The sequence below is a fragment of the Acanthaster planci genome, linkage group LG18 (assembly GCF_054643075.1).
Source record: "Acanthaster planci isolate LZ-2023a linkage group LG18, COTS_SCS, whole genome shotgun sequence".
In the NCBI taxonomy this organism is placed as follows: Eukaryota; Metazoa; Echinodermata; class Asteroidea; order Valvatida; family Acanthasteridae; genus Acanthaster; species Acanthaster planci.
Window position 1 is genome coordinate 1,079,744 of NC_141794.1, and position 14,973 is coordinate 1,094,716.

General features: G+C 42.5%; 2 protein-coding genes across 4 annotated transcripts in view; both read right to left on the bottom strand.

Annotated features, from left to right (window-relative positions):
* The window catches only part of LOC110980270 (uncharacterized), a 10,061-nt gene extending 7,617 nt beyond the window's left edge, over positions 1–2,444 (bottom strand). For both annotated transcript variants that reach the window (XM_022236814.2, XM_087148560.1), the window contains exons 1-2: positions 2,091–2,444; positions 287–1,585 (exon numbers count right to left, since the gene is read on the bottom strand). In XM_022236814.2, the coding sequence (XP_022092506.2) occupies positions 287–1,390 (1,104 nt within the window). In that variant the 5' untranslated portion in view covers positions 1,391–1,585; positions 2,091–2,444. The remainder of the gene's footprint in view (positions 1–286; positions 1,586–2,090) is intronic.
* Positions 2,445–7,246: 4,802 nt separating this feature from the next.
* Positions 7,247–14,957, bottom strand: LOC110980281 (mRNA export factor-like). Of its 2 annotated transcripts, none has more exons than XM_022236836.2 (11): positions 14,897–14,957; positions 13,743–14,020; positions 13,054–13,146; positions 12,867–12,953; positions 12,658–12,744; positions 12,151–12,222; positions 11,633–11,743; positions 11,089–11,198; positions 10,325–10,400; positions 9,429–9,623; positions 7,247–8,983 (listed from the first exon to the last, which is right to left on the bottom strand). In XM_022236836.2, the coding sequence occupies exons 2-11, from the start codon at positions 13,944–13,946 to the stop codon at positions 8,891–8,893; spliced, it is 1,128 nt and encodes a 375-aa protein (XP_022092528.2). In that variant the 5' UTR covers positions 13,947–14,020; positions 14,897–14,957; the 3' UTR covers positions 7,247–8,890. The 2 variants fall into 2 exon arrangements, with proteins under 2 accessions (XP_022092528.2, XP_087004688.1); XM_087148562.1 differs by having other exon boundaries at positions 14,908–14,926.
* Positions 14,958–14,973: the final 16 nt, after the last annotated feature.

A 14,973-nucleotide genomic window follows, 5' to 3' on the forward strand; every position in this document is an offset into this window, starting at 1 on the left:
ATTTGTAGGACTTGTTTTCATTTAGGTTTGGGTTTTTTATTATTATATTTAAACTCTGAAACAGAGTTTCATGGTAATGATTTCTGGCTAGATGGCCATCAACAAGCAACAACGATATAAATGGTAGAGTTATCACAGTATTGGAGACAGACAGGGTAGAACAGAATAAATGTCAACAATACGACAAGCGTTATCCACAATACCAAAATGGGACTGAAAGCGCATAAATGACTATGGAGCAACACCAAAAAGACAATACAATCCCCCCAAAAAGCATTATACTTACGTAAAATGGTAACCAAGACAGCGTGAATACCATAGAAAAGACAAGGATCATCACACCGAACCTCATCTCTGTTTTTCCCGTGTCAGGTTGCTTGGGCATCGAAGTCCTCTCGCGTGAGGTGCTCATCGGACGTGAGGGTCCCCCCTCATCCCTTAAATCTATTGTACTGATGTTGTTTTTAGGCATGTAATCGTATCCAACTGTTCTCTCGTTGGCGTTAGACTGAGGAATGGTGTTGCTATTCTTGGCGATAGTTCTTGAGAAGGCTTTTGTCCCCACTCCTGAGATTCCATCTTTCAGATGCACCTCACCCTCCGTGGAGTGCTGTACTCTCGACATTTCGGAGTCGAGAACGGTCACAAAGTGCCTCCTCAGCTTCAAGAGTTGCCGTAGCACCACCGAGTTCGCGATATAAGTGATAACAAGGATGCCCAACCCCAGCGTGAAAAATATGACGTTAAAACTGAAATCGAAGGCCGTGGCTTTGAATTGGAGGTCACCGGGTGCCAAGCAGTGGTACTCTCCTTGGATGTAAATGTTGTACGCTCCGAATCCAAACACAGGCAGTAGGCTCAAGACCCCCGCCAATAGAAGAGACAACGTTAGCGTGAGGTACGTTTTACTGCGCGTAACGTGCACGTGGTAGAAGAAGGGTGCGCCCAGCGCCAGGCACCTGTCGCAGCTCATCAATAAATTCACCAGCCCGGACGCCCAGGAGAAAAAAAGGTTGCTGGCTAGGTCCAAGTTGCACTGTATCCAAGTGTCCCGGTATAGGGCCAAACAACAGCCTCGGATGAGGAAGAAAACAGTTGCGCTCGTGTCTGTAGCCAGCAGGGCCCTCACCAGTATGCCAGGGATAGTTAGTTTGTGTTCTTTATTTTCCTTGGCACACTTGGCGGTTATGAAGACGGCCAAAGCATTGGCTAGGAGTCCGACGAAGAGCGTAATCACAATGACAGGTACGAAGATGCGTTCAGTAGCGGGCGACAGATCGAACTCGTCAGGGATATACATCTTTGTGGTACTGGGGAGGTGTTGGATCGGTGTTGTTGTGAGGTTCAAGTGGACAGGTGCGATAGTCGATAGAACCGTGTCATTACCCATGTCGTACCCACCTATACACCTGAGGATTAGCACTTAAGATTCGGCACTGGCACCGTCAAACCTGAGCGCTGCGTGGTTTACCTCAACAGTCAAGTCATGGTCTTTACATCTCGTCGGAATGACGGAGTGCGGGTCGGGAGAAAAAACTGGAGTGTTCCCAGCCGGTTGGCGCTCCCGCTCTCTAGTGTTGATTCTCTGGGGTAATGATTAACGAGCATACATTTGAATATGAGGATACATTTAACATTATTGACTAAGGTAAACTCGAGGGATATTACATTGTGCTTAACCAGTCTAGTGTAACGATTAAAAAAAAATATATATATGCTGGTGCATTATTAATGATTGAGGAAATATTTTTGCGAAACGTGCCTGCCGTGTTAGTCTGTGGTCGCATACCCACAGCGGACTAGGAACATAACAAGCAACAGGCTTCGCGGGCCAGTAAAGGCTTTTATTCCGAGTAACGGAAAAATGAGCTGTACACCGCCAAAACGTGGAAAAAAAATCGGCTTTGTTTACAACAGACTTCACTTTAGGGTCAGTAAAAATTGAATTTTGTTACAAATCAACGTTAGATGCTAAGAAACAGATCAGCCTCCGTCCGCCAAAATAAATACCTCGTACGGATAGTTGAAATGGGGTGGAATTTGCTTTTCGAATAGTGCTAAAAAGTCTGAAGTAGTGACAAGAGACTTACCCGAAGCAGCCTGTGGCCCAAATGTTTGTGATGTTGCCTTTCTACCTTTGATATTCTCAGGTTTTACCCGGTCGGTTGTTGATCCCCGACTGGAGGTTATCGTTTTGCTTCCTCTTCCAATCATTTAGTTTCCTTCTATCAGTCGGTGTGTTCACCCAAACTATACCGACAAAGGAGAAAGTCTAGCTTCGTCGAATTCTCATTTCCAGGCAAGATTTGAGGCCGTTAATAGTCCGTAACGCAAGCTGCTTGTAGTTCTTCACCAAAACCATCCAGATTTGTTTGCCCAATGCGGTGTCAGGTTTATCTTCGCTGCGCTAATTTTCCCGCGGTCTATATTGACAACCAGCCCGGGCCAAGTATTCTACAAACTGCACGCTGATTTATCGCCAAGACACCGTACACGCGTGTTGCATTACCGCAACAACTCTGACCAATCAGAAGCTTTCTGAGTGCATAGCTGCATTGTTACCGTGTATAGGTTTGCAAACAGCCGTCGAAGACCATTGATTCCCGTTTTGTTTTTTTACTGGCGCGCGAACGTCGGGTGTGAGCCGTTTTACATTTTTTTGAAAAGAAAAGTTAGTTGTGAAAGCCTGAAATTATTTCAATTGCAAGTCTGTCTTGCGTTTGTTCTCACACCAAGTTTATTGTCAACCTGTGAAGGAAAACTCACTTAACTGAAGGTCTGTAATATTTTTTTTACAAAGTCAAACCACAAAACTCGGTAAAAAGCCTGCCCCATTCTGATAGAGTCCGCCTCTCTAAAGAAGCGCCGCCGGCCGATGGGCCGACAACGAAGTCCTGCTGCATGTGCGTCACAGCGACGTCACGCCAACCAACCCTGCTAACACAAAGACAGTTTGCTTGTGAACAATTAATTTCACTTTACCCTTTGGATTTTTGTTTTGCGCTGTTTGAGCTCCCTGTGTAAACTTTTACGCACAAAGCTAATCAAATTAGCTTTGCCGACTTATCACAAAGGATAGAGGAAGACGAAAGGGACGTAAGGAATAATGGACGATATTTATTCCTAGGTCCCTCTGCTCACAAAGTGACCTTTCTCGGAGCGATGCCGGACGGAAAGGTCTCTTTAAACTTAATTCATATTTATCTAAATCAACTTTTTGAAATCCCTTGAAAATTCCCGCGCTTGCTTCATTTTTATTGATCTGATTAGCGTCAAAATGTTGCCAGCAAAATTACACGCCGGTCTTGTAGTCAAGTGACTACAATGCGTGCCTGCTATAACCAAAACTCGGTGTATAGTAATCTAGCATTTACCGCGTTGTATATGAACTGGTTGGCTGGATCAGAAACGAGGGCATGTTTGGAACAACAGCGCGCGATGATATCGATCATATCCTGAAATTTACTGGATTGTTGAAAAAAGACCATTTGTGACTTGATGCTTTGTGCAGATCCGTCTAATGACGGAGTAGGTGGTTGAGCGCTCGTATTGCTGAATAGAATACGTTCCTCGGTATGCTAACGCGTTATAAGTTCGTGTACACCAAGCGTTTGAGCATTTACATCATCGGTGTAATATTTTGAATGCTGTAACACTACCATTGCAGCGCCGTTTACGTTGTGCCGCAAGATGTGTGATTCTAACTACGAAAACGCTGCAAGCAAATCATTGCCACTATTGCATGTATTTTTCCCGAGTAGCTTGGCCGCCTCTTAATTCGATAGTCCGCGGTAGAGAGAGCTTGGGCGAGGTCGAAGCTGTTAACTGTGTGTTAAATTGGCTTTCGCTTCAAAACTGTAAGTCTGCAATAGGGCGCAGCGTGTTTGAGCATAGCACTGCGCGTGAATTTCGTTGAAGGAAAAGTATGGGCCGACTTGCTTAATGATGAAAACGCCAAAAGGATTTTGAACAAAAATGAGGGAATTTTGACTTAACAGTGTGACAGGTGTAAGTCCTGCGGCTCTCTCGAAAAACGTAGGAATCATAATTTCAAGATCAATGAAGAGGTTGGCCTATTGCTTTCAGAGCTTGAAAAAAAATCCATTCTAAAGTTTCGATTTATAAATGCGGAAATATAACAGAATTAGTTCTAAGAAGTTTCATATTTCTCCCGAGAGCATTGCATTGCTTGAAGTCTACTCATCGTGTCGTATTCGCCATGACGAGATGTTTTTCCACTTAATTCCTAAAAAAATTCCACCGATGTTAGAGGTGACCTTTTAAAAGCCTTATCCAAAACAAATACTAAAAAATAAGTCTCCGGAAATTCAAGTGTTAAAAATTGCTTGCAAAGTAGGTCTGCAGCTTGTGCCGCGTCATTCTCCCTTTTTTATCGCTGTCGCAATCACATGTAACACTCTTCAACCGCAGTGATTAACGACAACAAGTAAGACATTTCGATTCAAAACTATTTCTGATTTCAGAGTGGAGACTCCGTTCTGGCCAGAAAAAAGTCATTATGTTAATTCAGGCTTGCCGCTACTAGGTAGGACTTTGGAACACAAGTTTTTTATAATATGCGTGTCGACGTGTATGTCTCGGTTCAACCGGTAGTCTGTTTGGGAACATCGGGCCATTTTGGTACCATAGAAAAAGAAAATCAGTATTATTCTGTTTGACTTGAAAAGTTTATCATACTTGTCATCAGAAAATGGAATTAAGAGTTTACTTGGTCTGGAAAAAGCAAATGAAGTTCATGGGCAAGATTATTTCTCCAGAGATATCGACCGAAAACTTGATGGGAAGTATACGAGCTGGCATAGGCATTGGTTGGTATATCCACTCAATCAATGAACACTTTGATGCAGAAGAGCGCATGCGCGCTGACTTAAACAATTTTGCGCTTCTATTGAGGTCGAATATTTATATATTACTTCCAAACACCACTAAGTAAGGAGAGCGCATTGGCCTAGTGGTAAGGCAGTCTGACGCTCAAGCCGAAGGTGCTGGGTTCGAATCCCAGACCTGCCGTGTAGGGTGGGAGTTTTGCTTTTGCAGGGGTTTTTAAACCTCTAAAAAAAAGAGTAAAATTCCATTTTATTTTATTTTATCTAGTTAGCTAGACGACCGCCACGGATCTCCGACCGAAGGCCGGTTCCCTCCACCGGGCATCTCTGCCCGGGGCGGGACTCGAACCTGGGTCGTTTCATTCCACAGCCGAGACCTCTACCAGCTACCCAATCTGGGTCCCCAGAAAGAAACGCTGTTTTCATATATTTATCTAAAAGACTGTGTTAAATGATCGAAAAGCAAAAACGTTGACTTGCCCCGGATTCGAACTCAGCTCCGCTGAACAGAAACTCCGCACCTTACCTCCAGGCCACCGGCATGTCTGAGAATGACTCTCAAACTTTATATATATCAGGTATAGATCTGTTGTTAGTATTAAACCCCAAGATAAAACCTCGGGGACGTCTGCCTCGGACTCGAACACGCAATCTTTGGGTTTCAGAGCATCTACGAAGAGGTTACTCATAGCCCACAGATGATTATACAGTCTGATCTTAGGGAAGTAAAAACCGAGATAAGGCGCTAGCACAGTACTGCCCACGGTGCAAGGAGGTTTACCGCCTTTTGATCCAGTGGAAGCAAATACACGACAGAAGAATAACCTTTCTATCCTGTTAACAGTTTTTAGGTATTTGGAAAAGCAGCAATAAAAAGCAATAAAAATCTGAAATATTCCGGATCGATGAGAGACTTTATATACCATGGGTTCTCGTCTTCATCCTACTGTCTATTTACGTTTGTAAATCTTACGGTTTCACTTTGATTGTAAATATGTTCGATTTCTTCTTGAACGGTATGAGTTTCCTTTTTGGTGAGTTCCATTTTTTTAATGGGGTTTGAATCTTTTGCTTTTCAAATTCCAGCCCCATAGAAAAGTTCAGATTTTTATCAGCTAGAATGAACAAACGATTATTTCCGTTGATGAAATTTCCTTCTTTTTCTTAAGTGTTTTTGTCCGCAGGGCCCAAAGATTGATGTCTCAAATACAGTAACACTTCCAACAAGACTGTTCAATTTTAGATCTATCATTTACAAACATCAGGCATCCAAATTAGCCGTAAGTGGGCCCGCAACAGCAACACGTTTTTAAATAGATTCAGTGTCAATTGCATTACAGGTCAAATCTATAGGCCGTGTTGGTAGGAGGGCAGGTGGATGAGAAATCGGTATCTCCACCGTAGGGTTTCAGCTTGGTTACTATCTTGGACGGATCAGCTCTATTTGAGCTCCACATCGCAGGAAAGTGGCATCGAAGTCCTACACCGTCAAGGATTCAGACAAAAGACTGCGATTTAACACAAAGACAACAACCGCTAGATAAATCTTGGGACAAGAATTCACCTTAAGGTCACTCGATTCATCTGTCGCGTTGGCTACCCCAGAATCAGGGTAACGTAATTACTGAATAACCCATCGGACAAAAAAATTTTCATTAATGATTTTCGATTGCTGTTGGTAAACATACGACCATAATTCACACTGTCCCAAGCCGCGTAATTAGGCTAATGAAATTAGATCTATTGTTTCTCGTCAGTGCCCGCATGTGATTTTGGCCCCTTACCAAAAATTTTCGTTATTCATATTTGAGAAAAAAAAAGACGAAACTTGACGGAAAATTTAACTCCAAACAATGGAAAGTTACGTTCCGGCAATCCCAGACTTCAGAACACAAAAAAATCTGGAGCCCGACTGCCCGTGGGCACGTTGCTATTTATGCATGCGAAATGGTATTATTTTTCCCATGACAGAAAAATAAGGAATAATGAGTAATTAAAAAAGAAATCGCATCTACATCTGAAAAAAAACCGGACGAGGAACAATAAATCAAATTTCATTGGCCTCATGTGGGGAGAATCAATTAATGCAAGGTTTCTAGTCTACCGTGGTACCGTTCTCAAGGTGTCCTTTTATCCCTATCACGGCAATAGCATGGACCCAGCACTGCTAGCTGGGCAAGGCCCTGTAATTATGGTCCACTTACTGCTAGGTAATTCTGTCCTTCTATTGGAAATTGACTGACATCACATTGACGTCATGTCAGGTATTTTCTTCATGTAATCTTCAGGCCTGGCTATGGCAATGTAGGGAGACACGTTCCAGCACCAACTCATGTTTAAGGTTGGCTTCGTAAATGAATTAAGAGTAGAGGAAATGGAGTGCCTTCAGGACAAAGAAATCCAGTTTTCAAAAATTTTCCACTAATGTTATTTCAAGTTGTAAACAATTCCTCGAAGCTGAACTTTTTGTAAGTCTTTCTCAAATACTGCTAAAATTTCCACCTACATTTTTTCTGACATAATTCAGTTCTGTCGCTTGTGTTTTCATAATACCAACCTCTAAAAACAGACTTTGAGGAAATGCTCCTTTTGGCATTCAGCAAATCCTCTCGTCAGGATGACCTACGACCCTCAACTGACAGCCTTATTTTTGTATCCATTACACATGTACCTACATGTAAACCCTTTCACATTTTACCTTTCTCTGTTTGCGGTTTTGAAGAAGTAACCCAAACCCAACAAAAATGGCCAGTCTTAAGCCTGTTAGTTTATCTTTTACAAAATTTGAAGCATATTGGGGAATGAGTATGGACATTCATTCAAAGTTACATCAACAACTATTTACATTCCGGTGGACAGTAAACATAAACACGTGCATAACTTAACATATAGCTTGGGTAGTAACTCGGAGACGTAACCGTCGTAAGAGTGAAAATAAATGAAAAAAACCCACAATTCAAATATGAGGTAAACAGAAGACAAAAAGTGACGCTTCCATTTGTGAATGCTTTCGGAAAAATTAAATCCAAAGCAAGTTGTTTTTGAACTTGGAAAATTTTTGATTTGGATCATGAAAACAAAAAATGTTAGCCACATGTTTTTAAGAAATTCCACAAAGTTTTGAGTCTAGTCCATGCAATCCCTACTCCAAGTTCCGACTGCTCGACTAGCTCAAGCAATTTACGACACCTTCATGGATTTGTATGAATTCCTCTTCATCGTGAACAACTGGGCTGAGAAAATTCAGCTGAAAATATGCCATCTCATACTTTCTGAAGAGAACGAATTAACAAGGGGGCAGGGAGATTTCTCTCTGTGTTCAGCCTAGGTTTATGGTTTATAAAACAGGATTTCGCCAAATCATTATTTGGTCCTCATGTTGATAAGACTCACAGATTCAGGAATGATAAGAAGCATTTCACTGTGCATTTATGACCAGGAATTCTGTTCGAAATTTGGGGGGTTTTTTCAGAGTGGGGGGGTGTCAGCTGTTTTTTCCCAGTCATTACCAAGTCCATTGTTTCCTGAGAGGCTATGTCAGCCGGACTAATTACTGTTCGGCTTTGGTTCAAATCACAAGTTTGACGTGTCTGTTGTGCAATTTTTCTTAATAAAACAAAGGACCTGTCATGAAATGTCTAATTGCCAAGCTGACTTGGCAAGTTTGGATTTCACTGCTTTGCGCTTTCTCCATGACAGTTACCAACAAGGATGCTGCAGATACATCACAACAATGATTAATACCATCTTGCATGAAGAAAGGAACACCCACTTCCCTCATCTGACCTCCTTTGACCTACCCCCCCCCCCAAATTACCTCAATATTAAAACCTTTCTTCTGCTCCCTGTCTCCTGCTGTCAGTCTCTCAGAGAGAACTTGCTGGAAAGTCTTGAAGAACTAAAAAAAAAAACAGAAGATTAAGACGGACAGTCGGTGCTGAGAATCTCCATGGCTGTCGGTGATGGCAATTACCACGGGAACACATCCTCCTGGCTGCCATGGTAACCAAGGGTTGTAATGTCAGGCAGTGGATTTTGCCAGTTTATCTCTTCCTGTTCCTGGGCCGTAGCTCTTCCATGGCATGCCCTCTCAGGAAGATGTAGTTCTTTTTCTGAGGATTGTAGAATTCATGGCCCTGAAAGTGGAGAGGAATCAAGCGAAAACTTACAAGTTGATGAGTCTCTCTGTTGTGAGGTTCTCAGAACAAAACCGCAGTGTTACTTATTTTCTGGTAAGGTTGTAGACCGACAACTTAAAGATGGTTCAAATTACCTTTTCAACAGTACCAATTTTTTGGGGGGGTCCTATATATTTTAGTATTCGTTGTCAAAATTGGAATGCAAAACAACAATACATGTACAGCTCTTAATAAATCATACAATCATCAAAAGCAACTTGGTAGGGATAAATCTTTACCTATGAACAAGAGAGGGCGCCCTGTAACATAACAATGACTGCATCTCACTGGGCACAGACCACTTTTCCTACTGTCACAAATGATTTCATGCATGGACATCTAAAGTGAAGCAACGTGATTCATTTTGTTTCATATTCACGGCAGTCAATATCTGCATACTGACCTTTGACCAGTCGTAGCTGACTGCGTAGGCAAATATATTGCCCTTGGCGTCAAATGTGCAGGCAGTGATTGGGTTCTCCATTTCGTCCGACGTCTTCAGCTTTGTCCGGGCGTCCTTGTCCCAGAAACTGAACTTGCCGTTGGAGCCAGCAGTGGCAAGCGTGCCATGCTCCGGGTGAAAGGCTATGGAGTTGACCTGGGAATGGGGTCAAAGGGCACAGAGGTAGGAGAGTTTTCAAGGTACACATGCCACAACCAACCACCCTAGCCCATTATCCAAATCTTGACTTTGTCTTCATCGCTGCCTTCGATTTCAGAAATCCAGTCCCCTGATTTGCAGTGATACAGATTAATGCAGCTGCCATTTCCTCCTGGCAAAACATCCAGTCACCAAACATTAGGCTAAGTGGCAGAGGTCAGGGTACCAGTCTACAAAAGCATTAGACTGGATACCCTGTCCCAGTGGGATAGACTAACGGCACGAGCAGCGTTAGCAGCAGCTGTAGAAGATAGCAGAATCAGTTGGCTTCATAGAGATCACAAGTAGAACTAGAGGTCTGAACTGCAAGAATGGAGGTTGGAACCTGGCAAACGCCTATGCATACATATGAAATGTTCACAATCACAGTGGGTCGTGATACATATCTGAAAAGCTTCATGCGCCTAGACGACTGTGGCCTAGACTACATCAGTGCATAAAGGCTTGCGAGCAATTGCACAACATCGCCCTGTTCTGGGAACAACTTCACCCGTCACCGCTAGCTGACACCGTTATTACCTCTATGGATGGCTCAGTAGAGCACTAACAGCGCCCTCTGTTGCCTAGAATCTCGGGTCTACAGGCACACGATACACCATTTCACACAGGGACATCACAAAAAGATCAGTGCAACTTACAGCGTAGATGTCTTGATAGGAAGAGTAAGAGGAGGTGCCGTTGGATCGGTGGCACTTGAATGTGAAGTTGTCTTTGCTGCAAAATACAACCAATAGGGCTGTGCCAAATATCTGAATATTCCATCAATTGTTGAATATTCAAATATTATTTTCTGAATTTGAATATTCGAAGGGAACATTTCCTTTTGCTTTAAATGAAAAAACGTGACCACGGAGGCTTGTTTCAAGGAGATTTAAATGAAAGTGACAGAAATCTATCAACGATTCAAAAAGTAAATTATTCATTCAACAATTTAAAAGGAATAGAAATTTTCAACTGGACAAGAAGTATTGTTCATCTCTTAAAATCTTGCTAAATCGTGGCTGGGGATACCCCTAGATATGAGAAGCTACTATATTGATCATTATGTACAATTGTGTGTGTTATTGCAACTGATTTTGTACATGGTTTGTTCATTAACAATCTGCTGGTCAGTACAACCGAATATTCGGATATTCGATGGAATTGAAGGTCAAATATTCGAATAGTGAATTATTCGAACTGACTTAGCCCTAACAACCAAAAGTTTTACGATGATGATCTCCAAACTTCTAAGCATTTTTCAATATCTTAAAATTTTTCCTTGAAAAGTCACAGAATGTACCACAAATACAAACATTTCCTACAAATCATGTTGTCGAGAAGAAAAAGCTTTGTTTTCTATCTAGAGCTGCGACTCATCAGAAGGGCCTCTATAAACTTCTGTTTGAAAATCCTGACTTACGGAGTTGCAGCGGGTTCAAACTGGATGGCGCATCGGCCTTCTATGCTCCCTAAGGCATAGCCCGCTGGACCAGTCTTCTTGGTGTCTTGAAATATTGCTACACATCGATGCTGAGATCAGAGAAACAAATTAAACAATTTCAGCGATGCTCAGTAACAAAAAGATATATCATATCAGGGTTCCCATGGCCAGGAAAAGTCCAGTCATGGAAATTTGGTTTTGTTTTCCAGGCCTGGAAAAGTCAAAAATTCTGTAAAAATGACTCTAAAGTCACGGAAAACTCATGGAATTTTTCACACATTGTATGTGACTTCCATTATCAGATATAAGTGCATAAAATGCGTGTTTTTATTCGCGACTTTAACAGTTAAAATAGTGCAAAAAATTACATTTTGGGGTCACGGATTTTTATAATTTGGTCATGGGAAAAGTCACGGAATTATCCAACGTTTGTAGTTTAGATGCACGAACCCTTTCATATCCAAATCAAGTTTTTTCCATTTTGAAATTATTCAAGTGCTCTGCAGTTGGAGTTATTTCCTACCTGGAATTTCAGCGGAGAGTCCTGATTTATTTTCACCTCCTGTGGACCGCTTTCCAGTCGATATAAGTTGATCTTCTTGCCGGCAAGGCCGACCACAGCCAAAGGGTAGACCTATCAGAAGTAAGTTTATTTGGCAGATCATCACTCTCCAGGTATGTTATCTTAGCACCCTTTGAATCTACCAATATCCTACAATGTGCAGGCACCTAGTAGAGCCTTCTGCTTCGGCCAGCTGTGTATTTCTCCATTTATCTTAACCCTACAAAATCTAGCAGATTTTAAACACAAAATAGGTGTCTGCAAAATAGCAGACACCTTTCCCAAAATACCAATGCTCACTTTTTATTCTCAGACGATTTCGACGACAAAGTTTCTCCAGATTATTGCTGTTTTGCTCATGAACATGCAAAGTTATATAAGCATTAAAAAAAACCAAGTCCGTGAGAAAACATTGCCGTGGTAGTGGAAAAACTGCAACTGAAGTCAACTGGATAAAATACTCCTGAGTAACGACTCACCACATCAGCACAGTAGCATCGCTCACTGAGCTGGATATTTGCCATCGGGGTTGACGATCTGGTGTCCCAAAACTGCAGAGAAATGGTACCATAACGCTCATGCATCATTGTGGAAACAAAAATCAGTCAGGCCTGAAGGGAGCGAGAATGGAGTTTTGAAGTCAAGCTTCACCGATTTGTTTCTGCTGAATATACAAGCAGCCTGTTCCGTGGATTTCTTTGATGGGTCACTCTGGGACAGTGCTGTCAACCAATTTGCTCATTCCTTAAAACTTTTCAACTTCGTCTGGCCAAAATACAGGCTAGTTGCTGTGTTTAACTGTTAACCTTGGTAATCCACACGTTGTATCTCACTACCACACACACAAGTTTCTCAGGGGAACACAGCCCGTGTTTAATCCAAGGTCACCTGTCATTCTACAGCATTTCATGGCAATATCTCTTCCTAAAGCAGTGATGGTCAACGTCTCCCACCACTTTAGAAACAAGACAGAGTCTTGACTTTACCTTGAGTGTTCTATCCCAGCTTCCAGTCATGATGCAGGAATAGTTAGGGGACTTGATGTAGTGAATTGTCTTGATGGGTGCATCATGCTACAAAGACACAGTAGAGAGAAACCCTTTCACATTGCTTATGATTGCCAAATCACGACTACAACGTGTTAACTGCTCCTTGACAACGAATAGAAATGTTATGAGCAAATGTTTCCACCGACCTGCGCGACTTGGATGGCCTGGTTACTGTTTAAATCCCACATCTTCGCTGTTTTGTCACAGGATGCCGAAAAGACCTTTGTCCCGTCCTAAAATAGAAGAACATTAAAATGCCCTTATTTCTTTTCATGGGTTGGTCAAAGAGCGCCCTCTATCATCCCTGCACAAAGCCTATAGACATGTACATACATCATTCCAGCAGACATCCAGAACCGGTCCCTGGTGGGTCTGCTGTGCCTTGGGTACGGTGGCCCCAGTACTCTGAACCTCCCAACACCGCACCTGCAAACAAATGATGGCGTAAATAAACCAAACAGATAGTTAGGCCATTTCCAAATCTTGCGTCTGGGGCTGAATCAACATGAAAGTCTACACTGGTCATAGACACACAGGACACATACCGACAATTGATGGAATTGCAGTTCTGAGTGCCTAGGTCCAACAGAACCTCACTTACAGTACATGTACAACCACATTTAAGACTGCTTCACGCAATGAGGGAGGATTTTCATAGTAGGTGAGGATCAGCTGTGAGACCATCAGACATTGATGGACTGATCCACTAAGCCCCACCCCATTGTGTTCTGACCAAGATTCAGGCATCCCCCCCCCCGAAGTCAAAAAGTAAGGGGCTACTGGCCCCTGCCCCTCCACTTCCGATGCCAGTGGCTTCATCTCTCTGACGACATGCACAACGTATTGCTTAACAGAGAAATTTGTAAACCCTGTATGCTATGAGCCAAAGAGTCTGCCTGATAATTTCAGTCCAGACGAAGACCAGCTATTGGACAGGGGCAGTGTGATCACTGACTGGCTCAATGCATTAAAATGGCGAAGGATAGTTGGACAATAGGCTTGCAATCCAAGGCCCCACTCACGTTGTTGTCCCACGACCCAGCAATCAGAAATGTTGTGGGTAGGGTGTCCGGACTGAAGGCCAGTGAGCTGATGCTGTCGTCAGGTGGACTGGTGACCTCAAAGTCTTTCATGGGATTGTGGGAACCGCCCGGCGCCCCCGTGGTTTGACCGAATAAGCCTGAGCCACCGGTGGCCCCACCCAATCCTGCGCTTGTTCCGAACATGCTTCAACCTAGCGAAGTTTGGAGGCCTGCTGTAAAGAACGTGCTGCAGTGCGCAATCAACTCCAGATTGATTTCTGTTACAAAAATTGGAAAAATTACGTGTTGAACTTAAATTACAATTTCATGTACTGAAACTTACATGTACAAAGAGATCTACATGGAAATATCCAGCATTACAGACTCATGTTATGGAGAGACTCGTCATTAGTCTGTAACAGTGGATATATCCATCTTTTCCAAGATCTGACCAACTGGAATTAACTCTTCCTAGTCTTGCTGTTACATTGTTGTTTACCTTGTTACCAGGGTTAAGATGCTTGAAAAGGTAATTTACATCATACAATTACTTCGCTTGGAAAGAGTTCCATTTACGGGTAGCACTTGATACCCCTGTGTACAAACCTATGAGACTTGTCTGAAAAAACTGTTTTCTAACTAAATGCTTCGGAATTTTCTCAGCTAAATTTCACTTTTTAGGCCATGTTTGTTATCACTTTCTGACGACTGTTAAGTGCTATACTTATTACTTATAACATTTCCAAGGGAAACTTAGTCATGTTAGTGTTGTCCATATAAGGAACTCTTTTCTTTCGCTTATAAAGACCATATCTGATAAAACAGTTTCATAATCTCACTTCCACCACATCCCACCCCCCTTTCTTAGCTACTCCTTTCCCCTGATAACCCGCCCAATTTCGCGTGCCCAGGCCGGCCAAGACGTCCGGCGCGGCATGTCCGGCCCGAACAGCGCCACACTGCGCCTATCCACAAAAACATTTTCACCATCTTCTTCTTACAGGCCAAGGAAAAACTCTAATGCCCGTTTATATAACAATATTCAGAAAAGACAAGCATGAATTATGAAAGTATACTGCTACACTAATTCATTTATCTCAGGTAAATTTGTTTCGATAATGAAAACAAAACACAAACTTCAGAGCAAAACTCACACGACACTCGCCTCTTGATTTGCTTGATTTCGCGCATTAAGTTTGAGTAGGGCGCCCTCTACGTTCACTGGAATCGT